The following is a 19,605-nucleotide window of genomic DNA, read 5'->3' on the forward strand; positions in this document are numbered from 1 at the left end:
AGGGTGTGTGTGTGTGTGTGTGTGTGTGTGTGTGTGTGTGTGTGTGTGTGTGTGTGTGCGTGCAAAAGAAGAATAGATCAAATGAAACTAGGATGAATGATGAAAACATTGCATATAAAGTAGTCATCTAAATTGCATAAACATAAAAATTGTGCAGCAAAAATACTAACCACAATAACAACAACATCATCTTCAACAACATCAACGACAACAGCAACATCAACAACAACATCAACAACAATATCAACAACAACAAAGACAAACACAACAACGACAACAAGAACTCTAACATCAACAGCATTAACGTCAACAACAATAACAACAACATCATCATCAACAACAATAACAACAACAACATCAACATCAACAACAACATCAACATCTCCCTTTTGAATTTATTAATGGACAACTTAACTGGTGTATGACTCATTCGAAAGATGTATTTTTATCTTTTGCGGTTTTGTTATTATTATTATTATTATTGTTATTATTACATCACGTGATTAATGTATTCATATTGATTACGGTAATTACTTCTAATACTATTAAAAATAATTACAATTATTACAGCAATAACAACAACAACCATAGCAACAAAATGGGAATAATAACCAAGATAAAATATATCCAAAAGATGAATTCTAGCCTAGATACACGCATTTGTGTGTGTGTGTATGCGTGTGTAGTGTGTGTGTGTGTGTGTGTGTGTGTATGTGTGTATGTACTCTCTCTCACACACACATACACTCTGGGTGAGTCTGAAACACACCTGTCCATGAATATGGGAAAGAATTCCAGAAGAAATTAAAGAATGTAACTCTTTGTATCTTTTTAAATAGAAAACTGAAAAAATGTTTAATTACGAAAAGTTCTGTCTTTAAAGGATAATATTGTATGTATGTACGTACGTGTGTGTGTGAGTGTGCGTATGTATATGTGTGTGTGTGTATGTATGTATGTATGTGTGTGTGTGTGTGTGATGTATGTGTGTGTGTATGTGTGTGTGTATGTGTGTGTGTATGTGTGTGTGTATGTGTGTGTGTATGTGTGTATGTATGTGTGTGCGTGTGTGCGTGTTTTCAGTTAATGATACGCTCATGCGCTTAGCAGATCATTGTTTACATTTATCTTTACATTTTCTCTTTGCCATCATCATCGTCGTCATCGTCATCATCATCGTCATCACCTATCGTAAACATTATAATCGTTCTTAATGATAGAGTTAACGATTTTGTCATTAGCATCCTGTCATCATCATCATCATCATCATCCCCGTCATCATCATCATCATCGTTATCGTCACCATCATCATCATCATTATTATTCTTATCTAATTTTGTCAGCATCATTATCATAATCTGATTTGTCAATTTGTCAACACACACACACACACACACACACACACACACACACACACACACACACACACACACAAGATCAGCATAATTTTTAGACATAGGATTTATTAAGAACAGATAACAATGACAAAAATCTTCGCCAGCAACGTCATATAGTAAAAATAACAACAACAACATCAACAACAACAACACCAACAACACCAACATCAACAACAACAACACCATCACCAACATAAACAACAACAACATCAACAACACCACCAACATAAACAACAACAACATCAACAACAATATCACCACCACCAACATCAACAACAAAAACAACATCAACAACATCAAAAGTTTATCTACGGTAAAACACGCACGGGCATACTTAGAGTAAAAACTCCACACAAAATTCTTTATCGTCTGCCACATCATCTCTTACTAAGCTACTTGACGTGATTAAGCTGAAAAGATAATTTTTCTAAATTACATTTTAATTATAATTATTTCTAAGATTATTATCGTTATTATTATTTTTATTTTATTATTTTTTTTTTGAATTATTATTTTCACTTCTAGACTGGATATTCTGTTATGCGTTTCAAACAATACATTGAAAAGATGTCGTCAATATAAAAATACAAAGATACGGTTTAAATTTTCATGTTTGTGTTTGTGTATGTGTGTGTTTGTGTGTGTGTGTGTATGTCTGTTTATGTGTGTTTGTGCGTGTGTGTGTGTGTGTATGTCTGTTTATGTGTGTTTGTGCGTGTGTGTGTGTGTGTGTCAACTGAACATAAAGTTTGTCGTCAACAACATCAACTTCCCATTATATCTAGATGCATTTGACTGTATTTGTATTGTATTTTTATACGTGTGTGTTGTATGTATATGTTTATGCGTAAATGTTTATGTGTGTATGTGTATATATATATATGTGTGTGTGCGTGTGTGGTGTGTGCGTGTGTGTGTGGCGTGTGTAGTGTATTAACACATTAAGTTTTTCGTCGTAATCGTTAACATGAATTCGGTTGTAAAAAATTCTCATAATAATAATAATACGAATAATAATAATAATAATAATAAAAATAATAATATGGGAAGAAGAAGATGAATAATAATAATAATTATTATTATTATTATTATTATTATTATAAACATAATCTTAGCAATTATGTAATTATTACGTACAATAGTTGAGAATAAAAACGACAACAACAAAAATAATAATAATTTCAACAATAATAACGATATAAATAATAATATTAATTATAATCATAATTACATTATAATTACAGGCAAGTAGTAATCTATAAATAAAAACAAACCTTCTAGAATGCCAGAGCTGTCAGCGATACTACATATATTATTATTATTATTACTGTGATAATTATTATTATTATTATTGCTATAATTATTATTATTATTATTATTACTATTATTATTACTAGTATCTTGTTCCTCGATGAATATAGTACACATTATATGTTATTTATAGGTACAGTAAATTATGGCTTGAGTAATATTACTTAGTGGTACTGTCTCAAGCAACTATCTATACCAGAGGTATTGTTAAATATGGTATTAGCATTTAGAGTGGTACTTTAAAAATGTTTCATTATAGTGTTATATTATTAACTCCTTCATGTTATAGTTTTACTGGATAGTGTACTTCTATCAAGTAAACATGTATCTTTATCGCTATAAGGAATATAAAACTTTTACAAGTACTTAAAGTAATTATGATATACATAGTGTACACATTAAATAGGTTGTATTATATGTGTACGTACGTATGTATGTGAACGTTTGTATGTATGTATGTTTGTATGTATGCTTGTTTATATGTATGTATGTTTTTATGTATGTTTGTTTGTTTGTATGTTTGTACGTTTGTTTGTTTGTTTGTTTTTTTGTATGTCCGTTCTAATTTTATCTACATCATTGCGTTATTTTCTGACGCGTGGTTAAATGAGATATCGATTATTAATTTATTTATTAGCATAACACTAATCATAGTAATGATAGTAACGATAATAATAATAATAATAATAATAATAATAAATAATAATAGTAATAATAATAAACTGTTAATAATAATAATAAACAACTAATAATAATAAAGTCAAAACATTTGCATTTATTCAAATTTGACGAAACGCAAATTATTTTTCTTCTTTTTAACCACAAAATCTAGTAGAAGTAGGAGTAGTACCGACAACAGCAGCAGCAGCAGTAGTAGTAGTAGTAGTAGTAGTAGTAGTAGCTGTAATATCCATAGCAGTATTAGTTATAGTAGTTTCAGTAGCAGTTATAGCGAATCTGGTGACAATATAAATAATAGTAGTAATAGTTGTAGTAGTAGTAGTAGTAGTAGTAGTAGTAGTAGTAGTAGTAGTAGTAGTAGTAGCAGCAGCAGTAGTAGTAGTAGCAGCAGAAGTAGTAGCAGTAGTATTTTGAAAATATTTAATACAGCTAATTGTAAGTATAACTAAGTATTCATTTGTCACATATTTAATTAATTAAGAATTAAGAAATTGCCAAATAAAAATTTTATTTAAAATTAAATATGTGCATACGAGAAATTGTTTGATCAGCTAGCATCATTGCATCGTTCTAATTATTTGTATACTAGTGTATGTGTGTACTGTATATTTGTGAATCCATTCAATTAATTAAATTAATATTTTAAATTATAACTAAGTTATTATTATCACTCCTTTAATTATTTATAACTATTATTATAATTCATAATTATTTATTGTTATTCTTATTACTATTATTATTTATAGTATCCATAATAAACTAAAAACAACAACAACAATAACCAACTTACGTAGTCCTAATAGTAATAATAAACTAGCTTATGCGCTATTGATCCATCTTTTATGGTTATATCCCATACATACATGCGTACATACATACATATACATACATACAAACAAACAAACATACATACATACATATATGCATGCATGCATGCATGCATACATACGTATATTGCATATATTTATATTAACAATTACTAACGATATGTTACTTATCAAAATGCACGAATGCTAGTTCAATGCTATACAAGTTCATAAGTTTGTATATACATATATGGCTGGAAGACCATAATTGATGCAAAATTTGGTGAAATCTATCAAATTTTTATCTTTTGAAAGTTTAAGGTTAAGCTTTTCCGTATATCTAACAGTGATTTTATAATTATTATCAATTTTATCGAGATTAATAAGAAAATCGCTGGTGTTCATGATGAAACGTGTTGGCCATATTTCGATTTTAGTCATCATCAGCTCTTCTATAGGTAAACTTTAAGGTTTTTCTATTCTGTGTGTGTGCTAAGTGCTTCCTTTCTGCTTAGTCCTGTCCGTCTATTGAATCATCAGATCAAATTGGTTAAGTAAAATTTCAAGAAAAAATAAGAACGAGTTCCTTACAAAATTGACAGTGGTTTCTTTCGCGTAATGGTCTGTATATGCTGATAACTTGATAACTTGATACGTTGACAATGAGGATGATGACGATGATGGCGATGATGATGACGATGATGGTGATGATGACGATGGTGATGATGATGATAACGACGAATAGAGTTAATCCCGATCATACAAATTTTTCTTCAGCAATAATTTTCAAAAAGAGAACTTTTTTAAATATTTTTGATTTTTTTTTGAATGAGTCAATTTCTTAGAACGTTATCACACAAAAAAACAACAGAAAATCAAACAAACAACAACAGCATAAACAACAACAATATAAGCAGCAACAACAAAAACAACAACAACAACAAAAACAATATAAAAAAAGGGCACCAACAACAACCTTGGATCAGCTGAACTTGCTCACTGACACAGACTGAAAAAGTCTCCCCAGAATTGACATGAACATTAACAACATACTGTTGTTGATGTTGTTCGTTGCTTACGTCATTAGTGACGTCAACGTCCGCCATTTTGATTTCATCATCATCGCACGTGACCAAGGCGTGGCACGTGCAAGATAGTGGTGGTGGCTTGTCGCTGTTTGTGGTTGGCGGTGACGTCATTATTGATGACGATGAGTAGGATGTTGTTGTTGTTGATGCAAACATTAATGTTGTTGTTAGTGGTGGTGTTGTTGTTGATGGTTTTTGCGAGGCTGATGATGATTTTTTGTTGACCGTATTGAGGTTATTGTTGTTATTATTGTTGTTGTTGTTGTTATTGTATTCCGTGTTGTTTTTTAAAGATATTTTTTTACTTATGTTGTTTTTTGTATTGTTGTTGTTGTTGTTGTTTGAGATAAGATCAAGTTTCAGTTGTTTCTTGGCGTTGCTGGCATTAACGCTGCTGCTGGTGGTAGTGTTAACAATGTTGTTGTTGTTATTATTATTATTATTATTGTTGTTGTTGTTGTTGTTGTTGCTGATGTTGTCAATGTTATCAACATTGCTATTTTGGATGTTACTGACATTGTTTTTGCTATCAACGTTGATGTTTTTGTTGTCGTTGTTGTTGCTATTATTACTATTGTTGTTGTTGTTGATGTTGTTGTTATTATTATTATTACTATTGCTGTTGTTGTTGTTGTTTTCGCTGTCAATCATTTCTGCATTATCATTGGCTCGTGCGGCGGAAATGGGACGACTTCCGGAAGGGTCCACGGCGTCTTCCTGGAATGTTCTAGGACGTTCGCGAACGTTCTTAATCTTCTGCACTCTCCTGCTGAGCGACGGCGACGACGATGACGAGTCGGAAAACCTCGGATCACGGGATTTGCCAACAGTGACAAACATGTCGTCTGCCAGTTCCAGGGAGTTTTTTCCATCCGTGATGAACTTGAATTCACTTCCTGATGACTCGCTACGGTGGTGATGATGATGATGATGCTGCTGGTGTTGATGATGATGATGCTGTTGCTGTTGGTGATGATGATAATGTGATTGTTGTTGTTGTTGTTGGTGGTGGGTTTGATAATGATTTTGTTGATGGTGATGGTAATGATTTTGTTGTTGTTGTTGTTGTTGGTGGTGGTGGTGTGGTTGTTGCAGAATGAAAAATTGATGACGGCGATGATTTGTTTGTTGTTGTTGATGTTGTTGTTGTTGTTTATATTGTTGCTGTTGATGTTGTTGATATTGTTGTTGTAAGTTTTCGGTATGGCAAAGACTTTTTAACTGTATCTGACATCTTTGTCGCTGCTGTTGTTGTTGTTGTTGCTGCTGCTGCTGCTGATGTTGTTGTGTCTGTTGATTGTCATCGTCATCGTCTACGTCATTATCAATGCCGTTGTGGTTGTCGTCAAGTAAATTTATATTTCTCTCATTCGAATTTGAATTCCTTCGAATTTTCGACTCGCTTTTATTCTTAGAAGAACATATCTCTGAACTCTCGCCATCATTATCATCAGCGCCACCGTCATCGTCTTCATCATTATCATCATCAAATCCGCCATCATTACCATAATTTCCATCGTCATTATCATCGTCGTCATCGTCGTCTTTACTTTTAGTAACAACATCTTTGTCAACTATTGTTTGTCCAGAAGTGGTGTTAGTTTTGACATCATCATCATCTTCATCATCATCGGCTTTATAATTATTATTATTATTATTATTTTCGTCGTCGTCGTCGTCATCATCATCATCGTCATCAATATTTTTAGATATAGATTTCCAAGTATCAATATTAGTTTTATTATTATCATTATTATTATTATCATTATTATTATTAGTAGTAGTAGTTGTAGTAGTAGTAGTGGCAGTTGTAGCAGTAGTAGTAGTAGTGGCAGCAGCAGTAGCAGTAGTAGTAGTAGTAGTGGCAGCAGTTGTAGCAGTAGTAGTAATAGTAGTGGTAGCAGCAGTAGTAGTAGTGGTGGCAGCAGCAGCAGTAGTAGTAGTAGTAGTAATAGTAGTAGTAGCGACACAAATGTCGTTGTCGTTAGATGTATCGTTATCAACGATAATAAAAATGTTTTTGTTTCTATTGTCATATTTATCATCATCGTCGTCTTCGTAATCATTATCATCATCACTATTGTCATTATTATCATTATTATTATTATTATTGTTGTTGTTGTTGTTGCTGCTGCTGCTGTCGTTGTTGTTATTGATAATTTCATCTATGTTGTAATTGGCGATGTTTATCTTTTCAAAAATTAATTTTCTTGGGGCTGTTACTGTTGTTGCTGTTGCGGATGTTGTTGTTGTTGCTGCTGCTGATGATGATGTATTTGTTGTTGTTGTTGTTGATAATGTATTTGTTGTTGAAGATGATGATGTATCTGCTGTTGTTTTTGATGATGATGATGATGATGTATTTGTTGTTGCTGTTGATGAGAATTCTGCTGTTGTTGTTGCTAATGTTATTGTTGTTGTTGCTGATGGCAATGATAATGGCTCTGGTAATAGGGATAACGATGCTTTAGATGATGATGTTGACGACGATGATGATGATGATAATGATGGTGCTGCAGTAATAATAGCAGCAGCAGTTGAAGTAGTAGCGACACCAGCAGAATTTGTAGTAGTAGTAGTAGTAGTCGTTGTAGTAGAAGTTGTTATTGTCTGCGATAACGATAATGATTGCAGGGTCAATTTTTTTGATGATGATGATGATGATGACGGCGGTCGTGATGATGATAACGACAATGGCTGTAGTGATAATGATACTAATGGTTTTTTTGATAGTGATACTTCTGGTTTTTTGGAAGCAGATTGGTCGTATGGTTTTGTTGATTCTTTGATCTGATCTGGTGTCTTTGGATTTTCAAGAAAAACGTCATCATCATCGTCATCGTCAGCGTCAGCGTCATCACCATTATCATCATCATTATCACCATCATTTTTATAAGCAGTAGTAGTAGAAGCAACGCCATCAGTCGAAGAGTTAGTAGCAGTAGCAGTCGTAGCCCTTATAGCAGCAGTTGTAGCAGTAACTGCAGCAACTGCAGTTACTGCAGAAAAAGTAGTAGTAGTAGCAGCAGCAGTAGTAGTAGTAATAGCAGTAGTAGTGGTAGTAGTAGTAGCAGCAGTAGTAATAGTACTAGTAGCATTTGTAGGATAGGTATGAAAAAAAATTATTTCGTTAGAAGCTTTTGTTTTTATAGCAGTAGTATTTGAAAAGTTATTATTATTATTTATGTTAATGTTGTTGTTGCTGTTGATGTCATTAATACTATCGGTGTCAAAGTTATTATTATTGTCGATGTTGTTATTGTTGTTGTCAGGGGTTTTGATGCAATTTTCAGTGTTGTTGTGGTTTTCATCATCTTCCTTGTTGCTGAAATTGTTGTTTACATGGTTAGTATTGTTAACGTTGATGTCATTTTCAGTGCTGTTGTTGTCATCAATGTTGTTGTTGTTGTTGTTATTGTTGTTGTTATCAGCAGCAGTTTCAACATCAACAGATGACATCATTGATGTATGTTGGCTCTGTTAATTATTTCTGAAAATGAAAACTAAAAGTTACTGCGGTCAAATAGTAAAAAGTTTTTACTATGAATAATTAAAAAATATATCAAAAGTAGAGATAGATTGAAAGAAAGATAAAAATGGAGAAAAAAGCAGAAACGCATAGAGAAAAGCAGAGAGAAAAACGAAAAAGAACAAAATAAGAAAAGAGAGGAAAGAGAGAGAGAGAGAGAGAGAAATAAGTAGAAGTAAGAAAAAAAGTAAGAAGCAACAGCTGATGTTATAGTCCGCGCAATTGAAAATTAATTATTACCTTGGATCGTTAAGCCCTGCTCAATTGATTTTTTTTTCAAACAATTTGTTTTAATTTTAATTGATTGCGTGTTGTACTTGTTCTATAAAAATTGGTAGTTCTATTTTGTCGGAAGGGTTAGTCGGTTTGATATTTTTATAATGATTTGTTTTAGGACGGATTCGTTCGTTTTGTAGTCGGTGTTCATATGATCCTTACAATAAAAGATAATGTCAGTGTTTTGGGATTATTGTGCTGTGGGCTGTTAAGTTGTTGTAATTTATTTTTAATTATATTCTCAGTCATTGTTGTGCAGTATCCACTGTGCACCAAGAGATTTGTAACTTTTTTCAATACCGCATCACGTTTTTCGGTTGTCGATGAGTGAATGTTCTTGTTGTACTGATTTTAAATTGCTAAGTGCATTCGTTTTTTCCATTGAAGCGAATGCCTTTATTTGTAGTTTTACGTAGACTGCAGTTTCGAAGTTATGTTCATTGCGGGTGACAAAGCCATCAAGAAAGAGTGGGGATTCATCATTCTCGTGCTCGATGGTGAAATTTACTTTGGATTTGTTGAGAGCAGTGAGTAGTTTATTAACTTTATTAGGATCTTCATATGATATAAAGACATCAACGTATCCTGCATATATGTGAAGTTTGAGATGAGGATTATCTTGAAAAGTTGATTCTTCCGTATGACCAATATAGAAGTTGGCAAAAAGAACAGCTAGAGGTGAGCCCATGGCTACTCTGTCTATCTGCTTGTATAGTTTCCCATTGGGGCTGTAGAACGGTGCATTCGGAGTGCAAATTTTCAACAATGACTTTAACATGTGTTTAGGTATTTTTAATGGAGTTGCTAGGAGTGACAAACGGTGTTGATTATTATGTCAAGGGCATTTTTGATGGGAAACTATACAAGCTAGCAGTTAGGTGTTCTGTTCGCCGAATAAACCATTAATAAAAAATTACCCACAATAATAATATTTAGAAAAGAGAAAGTTGCAGCCGATACGATATGGTTTACATGAAACTATTTCGTCACACCTCAAATTTTGCACTTCACACCACAAGAAAGTCTGATAGTATAATAATATATTTGAACGTTTGTAGGAGACGCTACTCACACACGCACACCACACTCACACACACAAACACACACAAACACACACTCACACACACACTCACACACACATATTAGTACACATAAATATATGCTTGAAAATTTTCAACGAATATCTGACAGATGTTAACTATGGTTACAGTTATGACGATGACGACGACGATGATGATGATAGGAATGATGATGAAGAAGAAGATGATGTTGTTGGTGTTGGTTGGTGATGATGATGAGGATGATGAGGATTATAAGTTTGCTGATGGCTAAAAAAATCGAGATAATGATGATGGCTGCATAATGCTAATAATACAACTACCACGATTAAAAATGTGATACTACTACTACTACTGCTGCTGCTGCTGCTGCTGCTACCACTACTATTACCATTACTACTATTATTCATAATAATTTTTATAATAAGATAATAACTGATAATGACAATTATTTTCAAATATTTGTCGGATGGCAAAACAAAGGATGGAAACGACGCCCCTCAATTAACATTTTTTCAAATTATATCAAGTGATAACAAACAATAATAATAATAATTATTATTATTATTATTATAATTATTCTTATTATCATTTTTTTTATTATTATAATTATATATATTAATATTATTAACGATAGCAAGGCAGTTAGGTTTATAATTGGTTTGTAGATAAACGCAATTAAAATTTAGATAATTATAATATGAAAATAATAATAATATCTATTGTAATTATAATAATATCAATGATAAGCAATTATAATAAACTTTCAACGTACTTATGATGATGATGATGATAATAATAATAATATGCTATACCTTTAAAACAAGTTAATCGAATAGCATTAAAATGTTGAATAAATAAATAAATAAATAAATAACAAAATAAATAAGTATAGAAATATATAAGTAATTTTATTATTATGAGCAGTTTTATATTGCCTTTAACACATTACAGAAAGGCTAAGCTCTGTGCGAATGCTAGCTATATGGCTTAAAATTCGAACGAAAGACCAACAAATAAACGTTTATCAGTAATAAAAATCAATTACTACTAAAAATAATTGTATTAATATTTAGCAAAACTCACAATTTGATTCAGATTCCATTCACTCGGATAAAACCATCAATAGCATACTATCATTTCTGCTTAAAAATGGCCTCTGCACCGTTCAAATCCTGGCCATATGTTAGGAAAAACACTTTTTTCAGCGTTAAATCCCCTACAATCTCGCAACCAACCGAGTAAAACCAGCACATAAAGCACTTTATTATGAATAATTATAACAAATTATAGTCATAATTTACGTAATTATAATGATCTAGTGATTAAAAGTTGAAAAAATATTCTACCTTTCATCGTATCATAATTTCTCGGATTTGGATAGTTCTACCGCCGTCGCCTTATGTCATCGTTTATATTAGCATTCAGCGTACGTGTATATGGACACACACACACACACGCACGCACGCACACACACACACACACATATATATATATATATATATATATATATATATATATATATATATATATATATTAGAATTTAGACCATATTCGATACAGTTTTTAAGAAAAGTTCTTAAAAACTATATATATATATATATATATATATATATATATATATATATATATATATATATATATATATATAGTATTGCTTAGAAGCAAGGTCCTTTACTTTCCCCAGCCTATCTAAATGTGGAAATACCAGCTGATTTATTTATATCCTTCGCATAATCATTTGCATAATTTATGTATATATGTATGTGTATGTATATACATACATATAATATATATATATTGTTTACATATTGTTTACGTAAAGTGAAGGGACAAGAAAAAAATGTTTGAGCGAGAGAGAGAGAGAAAAGATAGAGAGAGAGAGAGAGAGAGAGAGAGAGAGAGAGAGAGAGAGAGAAAGATGGGAAAAAAGAGTGAGAGATAGAGAGAATGGTCATGATAAATAATGATGAAGAGCTATTTAAAATAGCGAGAGAAAGACTGAGATAGAGCAATAGAGAGAGAGAGCGAGAGAGAGAGAGAGAGCGAGAGAGAGAGAAAGCAACAGCGTATAAGATACAAATCAATCAAAACAGAGCAGTACAAACAGTACAAACGCACACACACGCACACAAATATAAACATATGTTGTATAAATAAACACACATATACACATGCACATACATTCTTACTTTATTATATGCTTACACAGAAACATAAATACAAAAAATGGGTACAAAATGTATAGATAGACTCACAAATGTGTATAAACGAGCATACAAATATGCAAGCATACATACACATACACACATACATACCCAAATAAGCAAGCATACATGCACACATATACATCCATACATACGTACATACATACAAGCGTACAAAATGTCTAGATAGACTCACAAATGTGTATAAACGCGCATACATGCATACATACATGTATGCATACAAACATACATACATACAAACATACATACATACAAACAAACAAACATACATGAATACATACATACATACATTGCCATCATCAACATAGCATCAGCTGCCTGCCTACCTTCCTACCTTCCGACGCGTGCTCATGCGCATAATTTCGTGACGTCACGCTTAAACCGGAAGTACGTGGGCGGTGCCAAATAATCAGTGGGTGTTTTGGTCCAAAAATAACATACTCTGTTTACAAATATTTTTGCGACGATGACGATGATGAAAATGACGATGATGATGGTGAATGGTAGAAGATAAAGATGATCGTAAGCAGAACGATGATGATAATGATGAAATTGACGACAGCCATGAGAATGACGATTATGATGATGATTGTGATGGTGATGATGATGATGATGATGATGATGATGATGATGATGATGATGATGATGATGATGATGATGAAATAAAGAAAGAAGATGCGGAGAAGGCAGAAAAAATTGTTTACGTTCTGTTTTTCTGATTACGGTTATAACTTGTTATTATTATCATTATATTTATTGAAAATTGTTTTTATTTCTCGTCTTGTTCCTCTGCTACCATCCGGCTATCAATCAAATCAAATCAATCAAAATATAAAATAAACGTCGCAATGTGTTATTGATGTTATTATTATTAATATTATATTATTATTATTATTATTATTATTATTATTATTATTACTTTTGCTTGTACGATTGTGCGTAAGACCAGTGTTTGTCAATCAATCAATCAATCAATCAATCAATCAATCAATCAATCAATCAATCAATCAATCAATCAATCAATCAATCAATCAATCAACCAACCAACCAATCAATCAATCAATCAGTCAATCAGTCAATCAGTCATTCTAACAAACAGATAAAAACGAAAAACTTCATATTTCAATTTAGACAACTTTATCGAGTGTGCCGAAGTTTTAAAGAAACTTAACGTTTGAAATTTGATTGGGGGGGGCCAAGAAAGTTTCCAAATTGGTACTAGTGTGGCTAAAATTAGACTAGCGATCGTTTTCGGGGTTTATCTCGTCAATTTTTGACTAAAAACTAAATTTTACTGAATTTTAATAAGAATATTGTTCACAAATGGAGGTCATAGTCTCGCCTTGGTCATCTTAGATTCTGCATGAATCTATTAAAAAAAAACTACCAGCTTAATTTACCATATCAAAGCCAATTTCCAAAAAATCGAAATATAGCGCAAGTACAGTTATACATAATGATAACTTTTCAGTTTATCCTAGACACTATATATAAAAAACTCGAGGTTTCCATTAACACTATACCAGCACCACATACCCAAGATATTCACAATGATAACTTTTCGGGTCTAAAAACTAAAAATGATAAATATTGTTGTTGAAAAAACAGTTTTACTGACATTTAATAACAACACTGCCTCCTAGATATGCCAGAGTACTACTTATTCATATAATATTGATATAATATTAAAGCCCATAATGTAGAATTTTTTATTAGTATATATAAAGAATACCTTATAAAGAATACATCTTATTTATATTAAATTAAACTTGCATTTTATTATTATATTTATTTTTATTATTATCTTATAAAAAAAATGATTGTTGTAAAACGTCTTTGGGTAAATTTACAAAAGTAAAAGTTCGTTGGTTTTTATTTTTTTCAATTTCGTCCAAGGTTACCGTTTGTTTTATATGTTTAAAAATGTTGTGTGTTATAAATATTATTTAGTATTTAGTGTGAACTTTTTAAAGTAATTTTTTGCTAATTATGTTTATTTATTCGCTATTTTCCGCCCGTTTGACTTGAAATTTATTGTATATTATGTTATCGCCCAACTCAAAACAAGATAAATACATTTTTGGAGTAGTTGTAGTAGTATGACATGTTGTATGAATGACATTTTCGATTTTTATATAATATATTATTTTGTTATATATTAATATTATTAATAAATATATAATAATAAAATAAAATGATAATAATAATTCTATACTATAGTATACAATATAAGTGTTGTATAGTATTCCAATTGTCCACATATAAACTAGGGACCAACCATCAGGGACAAAAATTTTTATCTCATAGTAATAGTAGTTATAAAAGGTATAGAATAGACTATGATACTATGATACTATGACAAAAGTTATAGCTAGCTATGGATAGCTATGGGGAAAAAGATGCATATTCTAAATGAAAAACATCCTCAAAACATTTCAACTCAGTAGCAAGCAAAGTAGTTTTTTTAAACAATCACCTGTGATTTTTAAGTGAAAAGTGTAGGTATGAGATGTATAAATTCATTAAATTGTATATTAATTATATCATAGTAAATATTATAAATTATAGTCTATCTTCTTTATCATATCAATGATATCAATATCATTGATTCTATTTATTCATATTTTTATTATTTTTTCATCATTTATTTTCATAATTATCATTCTAATTAAATATATTTTTCAGATTTTAAAAACTAACAGACGACACATCCAACTAACCAATCAATCATGTCGGGTGGTTTCGTGTCTGAAAATGACCCCAACTATAATTTTAAAGGCTGGAGAAAATACTACAATTCCTATACCCTCAGAGGAAGGTTTAATGTTAGTTAGTTGTATATATATATATATATATATGTGGGTGTGTGTGTGTGTGTGTGTGTGTGTGTGTGTATTTCTTTTTTCCTTCTAATGCAAATCTGTTTTTCTTTTTTGCATTATCTTTTATAAATATTTTTTAAATTATTTATTATTTAATCACAATTATTTTCAAAGTATGTGGTCACCACATATGGAGTCCTGTTTGGTTTGTTTGCATTGAAGAAAATGTTTGGAGGGAAGAAAGCCGTGGAAGAGGCTCCAGTCAAGAAATAATTTGTAATTATTATTTCATAATATTTTACAGAAAATTATAGAATTTCAATATTGGTGTTAATTCTTTTTGAAGTGCGTGTGTAGCTCAGAAAAAAAAGTGCAAAAGTTGAATGATGCTTGGTGCAGTTTTGTCTTGATAAAATGTATTAAAACTTACAAAAATCTATCTCAAATTTGTCTTTTTTACATTTTGATGATTTGATTTAGTAAAAATGAAAAGTAAGGCTCGTGGTTAAGGATGAAGTTCAAATTTTGAAGAAAATTATTTGTATATTATTATTAGAATTATTGAAAACGAAGATTGAAACATCATCGTTATGATGACTTGTTTGTATGCCTCAAATATACTAACTAGATTCTATATATAAACATGATGTCATTTTATCAAATATATAAAAAATTGGACAAATTTGGCGGCTCAAATGGTTAAATTATATAAATGTAAATTAAGTGACGTTTAGATTGTTTATAAGAAATTTTACTTAAATGTTATTTATTTCTTTAAAATGAGTTTTTCTCAAATTATTCTACAACCTTGGCATTACAAGGGCTACTGAAAAATTAATGACAGTGTTGTAACGGAGTTCACTTTTTGTTCACCATATTTTTAACCTATTTTACCTAGTTTTTGTTCCAAGTTTTGGTTATTTTGTTGAATAAATATTATAATTCGCGAGAGTTTTCGATAGTTTAGTGAAAGAACATACGATTGACCAAGAATTCTGATATTAGAAGGTATTTTACAAGTATTTTTTGGTGATTTTTCATGTCATTTTGATCCATTGACAGAAAAAGATTAAAAACTCAACAAAAAATAAAATAATTTTTTTACATAATGATAATGTCAGAAAGTGATGGCGAACTGGCCATACTTAATAAGCATATATTAGTTAAGTGTGTTTTGTATTGCTGATGTTTTGTCTGTATTTGTCTATAAAATCTAGGTTCTACTACACTACACTGTAAGAAAGTTCATTTCAGTACATAACATTTACATTCATTCAGTGGTTTAGTTTGTCTGTGTGTCTGGCTGTAAGCTTGTTTGTATGTGTGTGTATTGCATACATACTGATGTTAGTCTGGTGTCTTGTATGCTGCCAACATGTTTGAGTGCATGCATGCATGTTTGTTCAGTGAATGGATGAATTATTCAGGGTTTAGTTTTGGTACCTAGACTAGCACTTAGCTGTCTGCATACATACATAATTGTATTATATATTTTATGTATGTATGTATGTATGTATGTGTGCGTGTGTTTAATTGAGTATGTGTGTATGAGTGTTTGTGGTCCGTCTTTATGTGTGCCTATATGTTCTTTTGGGAGTGTTAAATGTTCATTCCATATCATCTAGTTCATTTCTGTTTTCAATATAAATGAGTTGATGCTCTCCTTGTTAACTTCCAGTTGTTAGCAGTTAAATTAAATAATTTTGATTTGTATGTAGCCGAGTTCATTTCATCTATTTGATCAAATTTTCCTGTTTCTAGCTAGCTTGGATATTTATAACAAACATTTGTTTATTTTATAATAATTAATTAATAGTTATATGTAATAATAATTAATATATAATTTCATTTAAAAGATGAAGATGGTCTCTCTTGCAGTAAGGAGCATTCTTCAAAGGTCAGCTCTGAACTACTTCAACAACATTAAAAAAGCCACTTTCATGTTTTCAGCCACCAGATACAGTAAGTTATGGTTATTCTGTTTACGTGTTGATAAATTATTTGTTTGGTGTCCGTTTTTAATGAAATGATTTTAGGAAAATAATTATATTATAAATAAAATATTAATTTTATTTAAAATTATAAGGCGGGGGGGTGTTAAATTTTTTCAACTTTTTTTTTAGCAGACAGTGTTACACCATCCAGTTTTCAGAAGAAAATTTTAGTTTGGACCAAATTCTATCCGTCTATAGAGCAAGTACCCGAGCAAGTCAGGTCAGGAAATCATTTATAATTATTATTATTATTGCTTTTTCTTATTTTTTTATTAATTTTCTCTTTTTATGATTACATATATTTTTCATGCTGTTTTTTTTTATTTCCAATGAATGATTAGTGAAAAATACAATTCACAATCAGTTTTTCTCTTCTTTTCTTAACTCTTACTTAGCAATACTAATTTATTAATATTAATATTTAATAATACTCAAATGGTAATAATAGTTTACTTCTAAATTGGTGCACCAGATTATTTTTTTGTGAAATGTATTACAAATAGTATTGAAAATAACAGTCAGACACAGATGAAAAAAGCTCACGACATGTTCAGAGTGAAGTCGAGTGCCATTATGGTGATCGCTACTTTCGTGGCTCTAGGGCTCTCCGTGTCGAGTGGCTTCTTCCTTAGAAAACAGGGAGATAGTGTTACACAGAGGGGTATTGATAGAATCGAAAGTTGGAAGAAATAATGGAGAGTTTTTTTTAGGTTTAGAATCGAAATTTGGAAAAAATGATGGGTAGCTTTTTTAGGTTTAGAATCGAAAGTTGGAAGAAGGAATAAAAAGTTTTTTTGGTTCTGTTCCTCCAGAAAAAATTCAAAATATTTTTCTTTTGTTAAATGAGATTTGATCGGTTAAAAGAATTATATATATGTATTTTTTATTTTAATAATATTGTTAAGAACAATTAATTTTACTATCCCGGTTTTATTATTTTCAATTTCTTGGCGTATCAATTACTGTTTAAAGTATGGTTTGGTATGTGTATGTAGCATGGGTAATGTAAATTATACGTATGGCTGGCTAGACGGCGTAATGGTTAACTAACTGGCTTCAAATGCAAGAAGATCCCTGCCTGTCTAGTGCATTGTGCGTGTGTGTGTGTGTGTGTGTGTGTGTGTGTGTGTTTTGTTAGTCAGACCTCTCTGTCAGATGATTAAGATTTGTAAAAAAATATGAATGTAGTAGTGATTAGTGTTAGTGATTAGTAATTGATGCAGTACAGTAATTATGTAGTATTAAGTTTGGTTACTTTTATCTTTCGCTATACTGTTTTCTGTTGGGTATGTGTGCGTGCGTGCGTGATGTGTGTGTGCTTCTTCGTGTGCGTGTTAGTGTGTTATTACTACTCAGAAACTTGAATGACACTTATATCTTTTCGTCATGAGTAATAATACGTTCTAAATACTCAATGTCAATATTAGATTACTTGAAGTCATTAGTTAATTATCAACTTGTTAACGTTGTAGTACATGTGTGTGTGTGTGTGTGTGTGTGTGTGTGTGTGTGTGTGTGTGTGTGTGTGTGTGTGTGTGTGTGTGTGTGTGTGTGTGTGTGTGTGTGTGTGTGAGGGAGAAAAGAAAGACTAGTGCATTTTGTTGCCAATTCATTGATTTATTCATTGATAGACGTGTTAAAAATGAACGAATAAAATTTATTTTTTTGTTCAGAAATCGTTATTTTCATAGTTAATTGTTCAATATAATCTGATTTAAAGTCCGAAGATTTTAAAATAGAATCATTAAATTCTCATTTAACCTTCTAGTAAAAATGTTCATTCATTTTCAAATGTTATGTCAGATATTATTATCATTATAAGTTTCTATCAAACCATTCAACTCTCAAAAAACTGTTACTATATTAAATGAAGTATCAGTACATTTTAAACTGCATTCCAGTGGATCGTGACCCCAACCAAAAAATGGGATTTTTAATAAAATATAATTTGAATAAATTATTTTTCCGTTAAATATGCATACATACAGTGGCGGATTTAAACAATTTTGACGGGGGGGTTTGAAAATGTTGAAATTAAAGAAGATTTGTGAAAGTGTGGCCAAAATTCACTAAAATGGTGCATTTTCTGAGCAAAGACTGAGTTTTACTGACTTTTAATACAAATACGGCTCACCACGGGCGGGTCATCTCCCATCTCTCCCATAGGTCTGCCACTACATACGTACACGCGCTCAGAGTGCACAGCTGAAGAAGATGCACGTATACAGTATATATACTAAGGAAAGAAGCACTGTATGATATGAGCTGTGCGGGTACAGAAGAGCAGGATAATTGAATTTAGGAGACTGTCTTTTTTTCGTCGTTACATTGTCAGTGTGTGAGTGTGTTTGTGTGTGTGTGTGTGTGTGTGTGTGTGTGTGTGTGTGTGTGTGTGTGTGTGTGTGTAGATGCGTT

General features: G+C 31.2%; 2 protein-coding genes across 2 annotated transcripts in view; one reads left to right on the forward strand and one right to left on the reverse strand.

Moving 5' to 3' along the window:
- The window catches only part of HELRODRAFT_182763 (hypothetical protein), a gene marked incomplete at both ends in the record, with an annotated part of 28,460 nt that extends 19,718 nt beyond the window's left edge, over positions 1-8,742 (reverse strand). The window contains 3 exons of the mRNA XM_009033491.1: positions 770-843; positions 5,172-6,190; positions 7,973-8,742. Coding sequence (XP_009031739.1) covers positions 770-843; positions 5,172-6,190; positions 7,973-8,742 — 1,863 coding nt within the window. The remainder of the gene's footprint in view (positions 1-769; positions 844-5,171; positions 6,191-7,972) is intronic.
- Positions 8,743-17,052: 8,310 nt separating this feature from the next.
- On the forward strand, positions 17,053-17,883 carry HELRODRAFT_182764 (hypothetical protein; the record flags this gene model as incomplete). Its single annotated transcript, XM_009033492.1, has 2 exons — positions 17,053-17,158; positions 17,663-17,883. 2 exons carry the CDS (start codon positions 17,053-17,055, stop codon positions 17,881-17,883), a joined length of 327 nt encoding a protein of 108 aa, XP_009031740.1.
- Between the last annotated feature and the right edge of the window lie 1,722 nt (positions 17,884-19,605).

This window comes from Helobdella robusta (assembly GCF_000326865.2).
Source record: "Helobdella robusta unplaced genomic scaffold HELROscaffold_92, whole genome shotgun sequence".
Lineage (NCBI taxonomy): Eukaryota > Metazoa > Annelida > Clitellata > Rhynchobdellida > Glossiphoniidae > Helobdella > Helobdella robusta.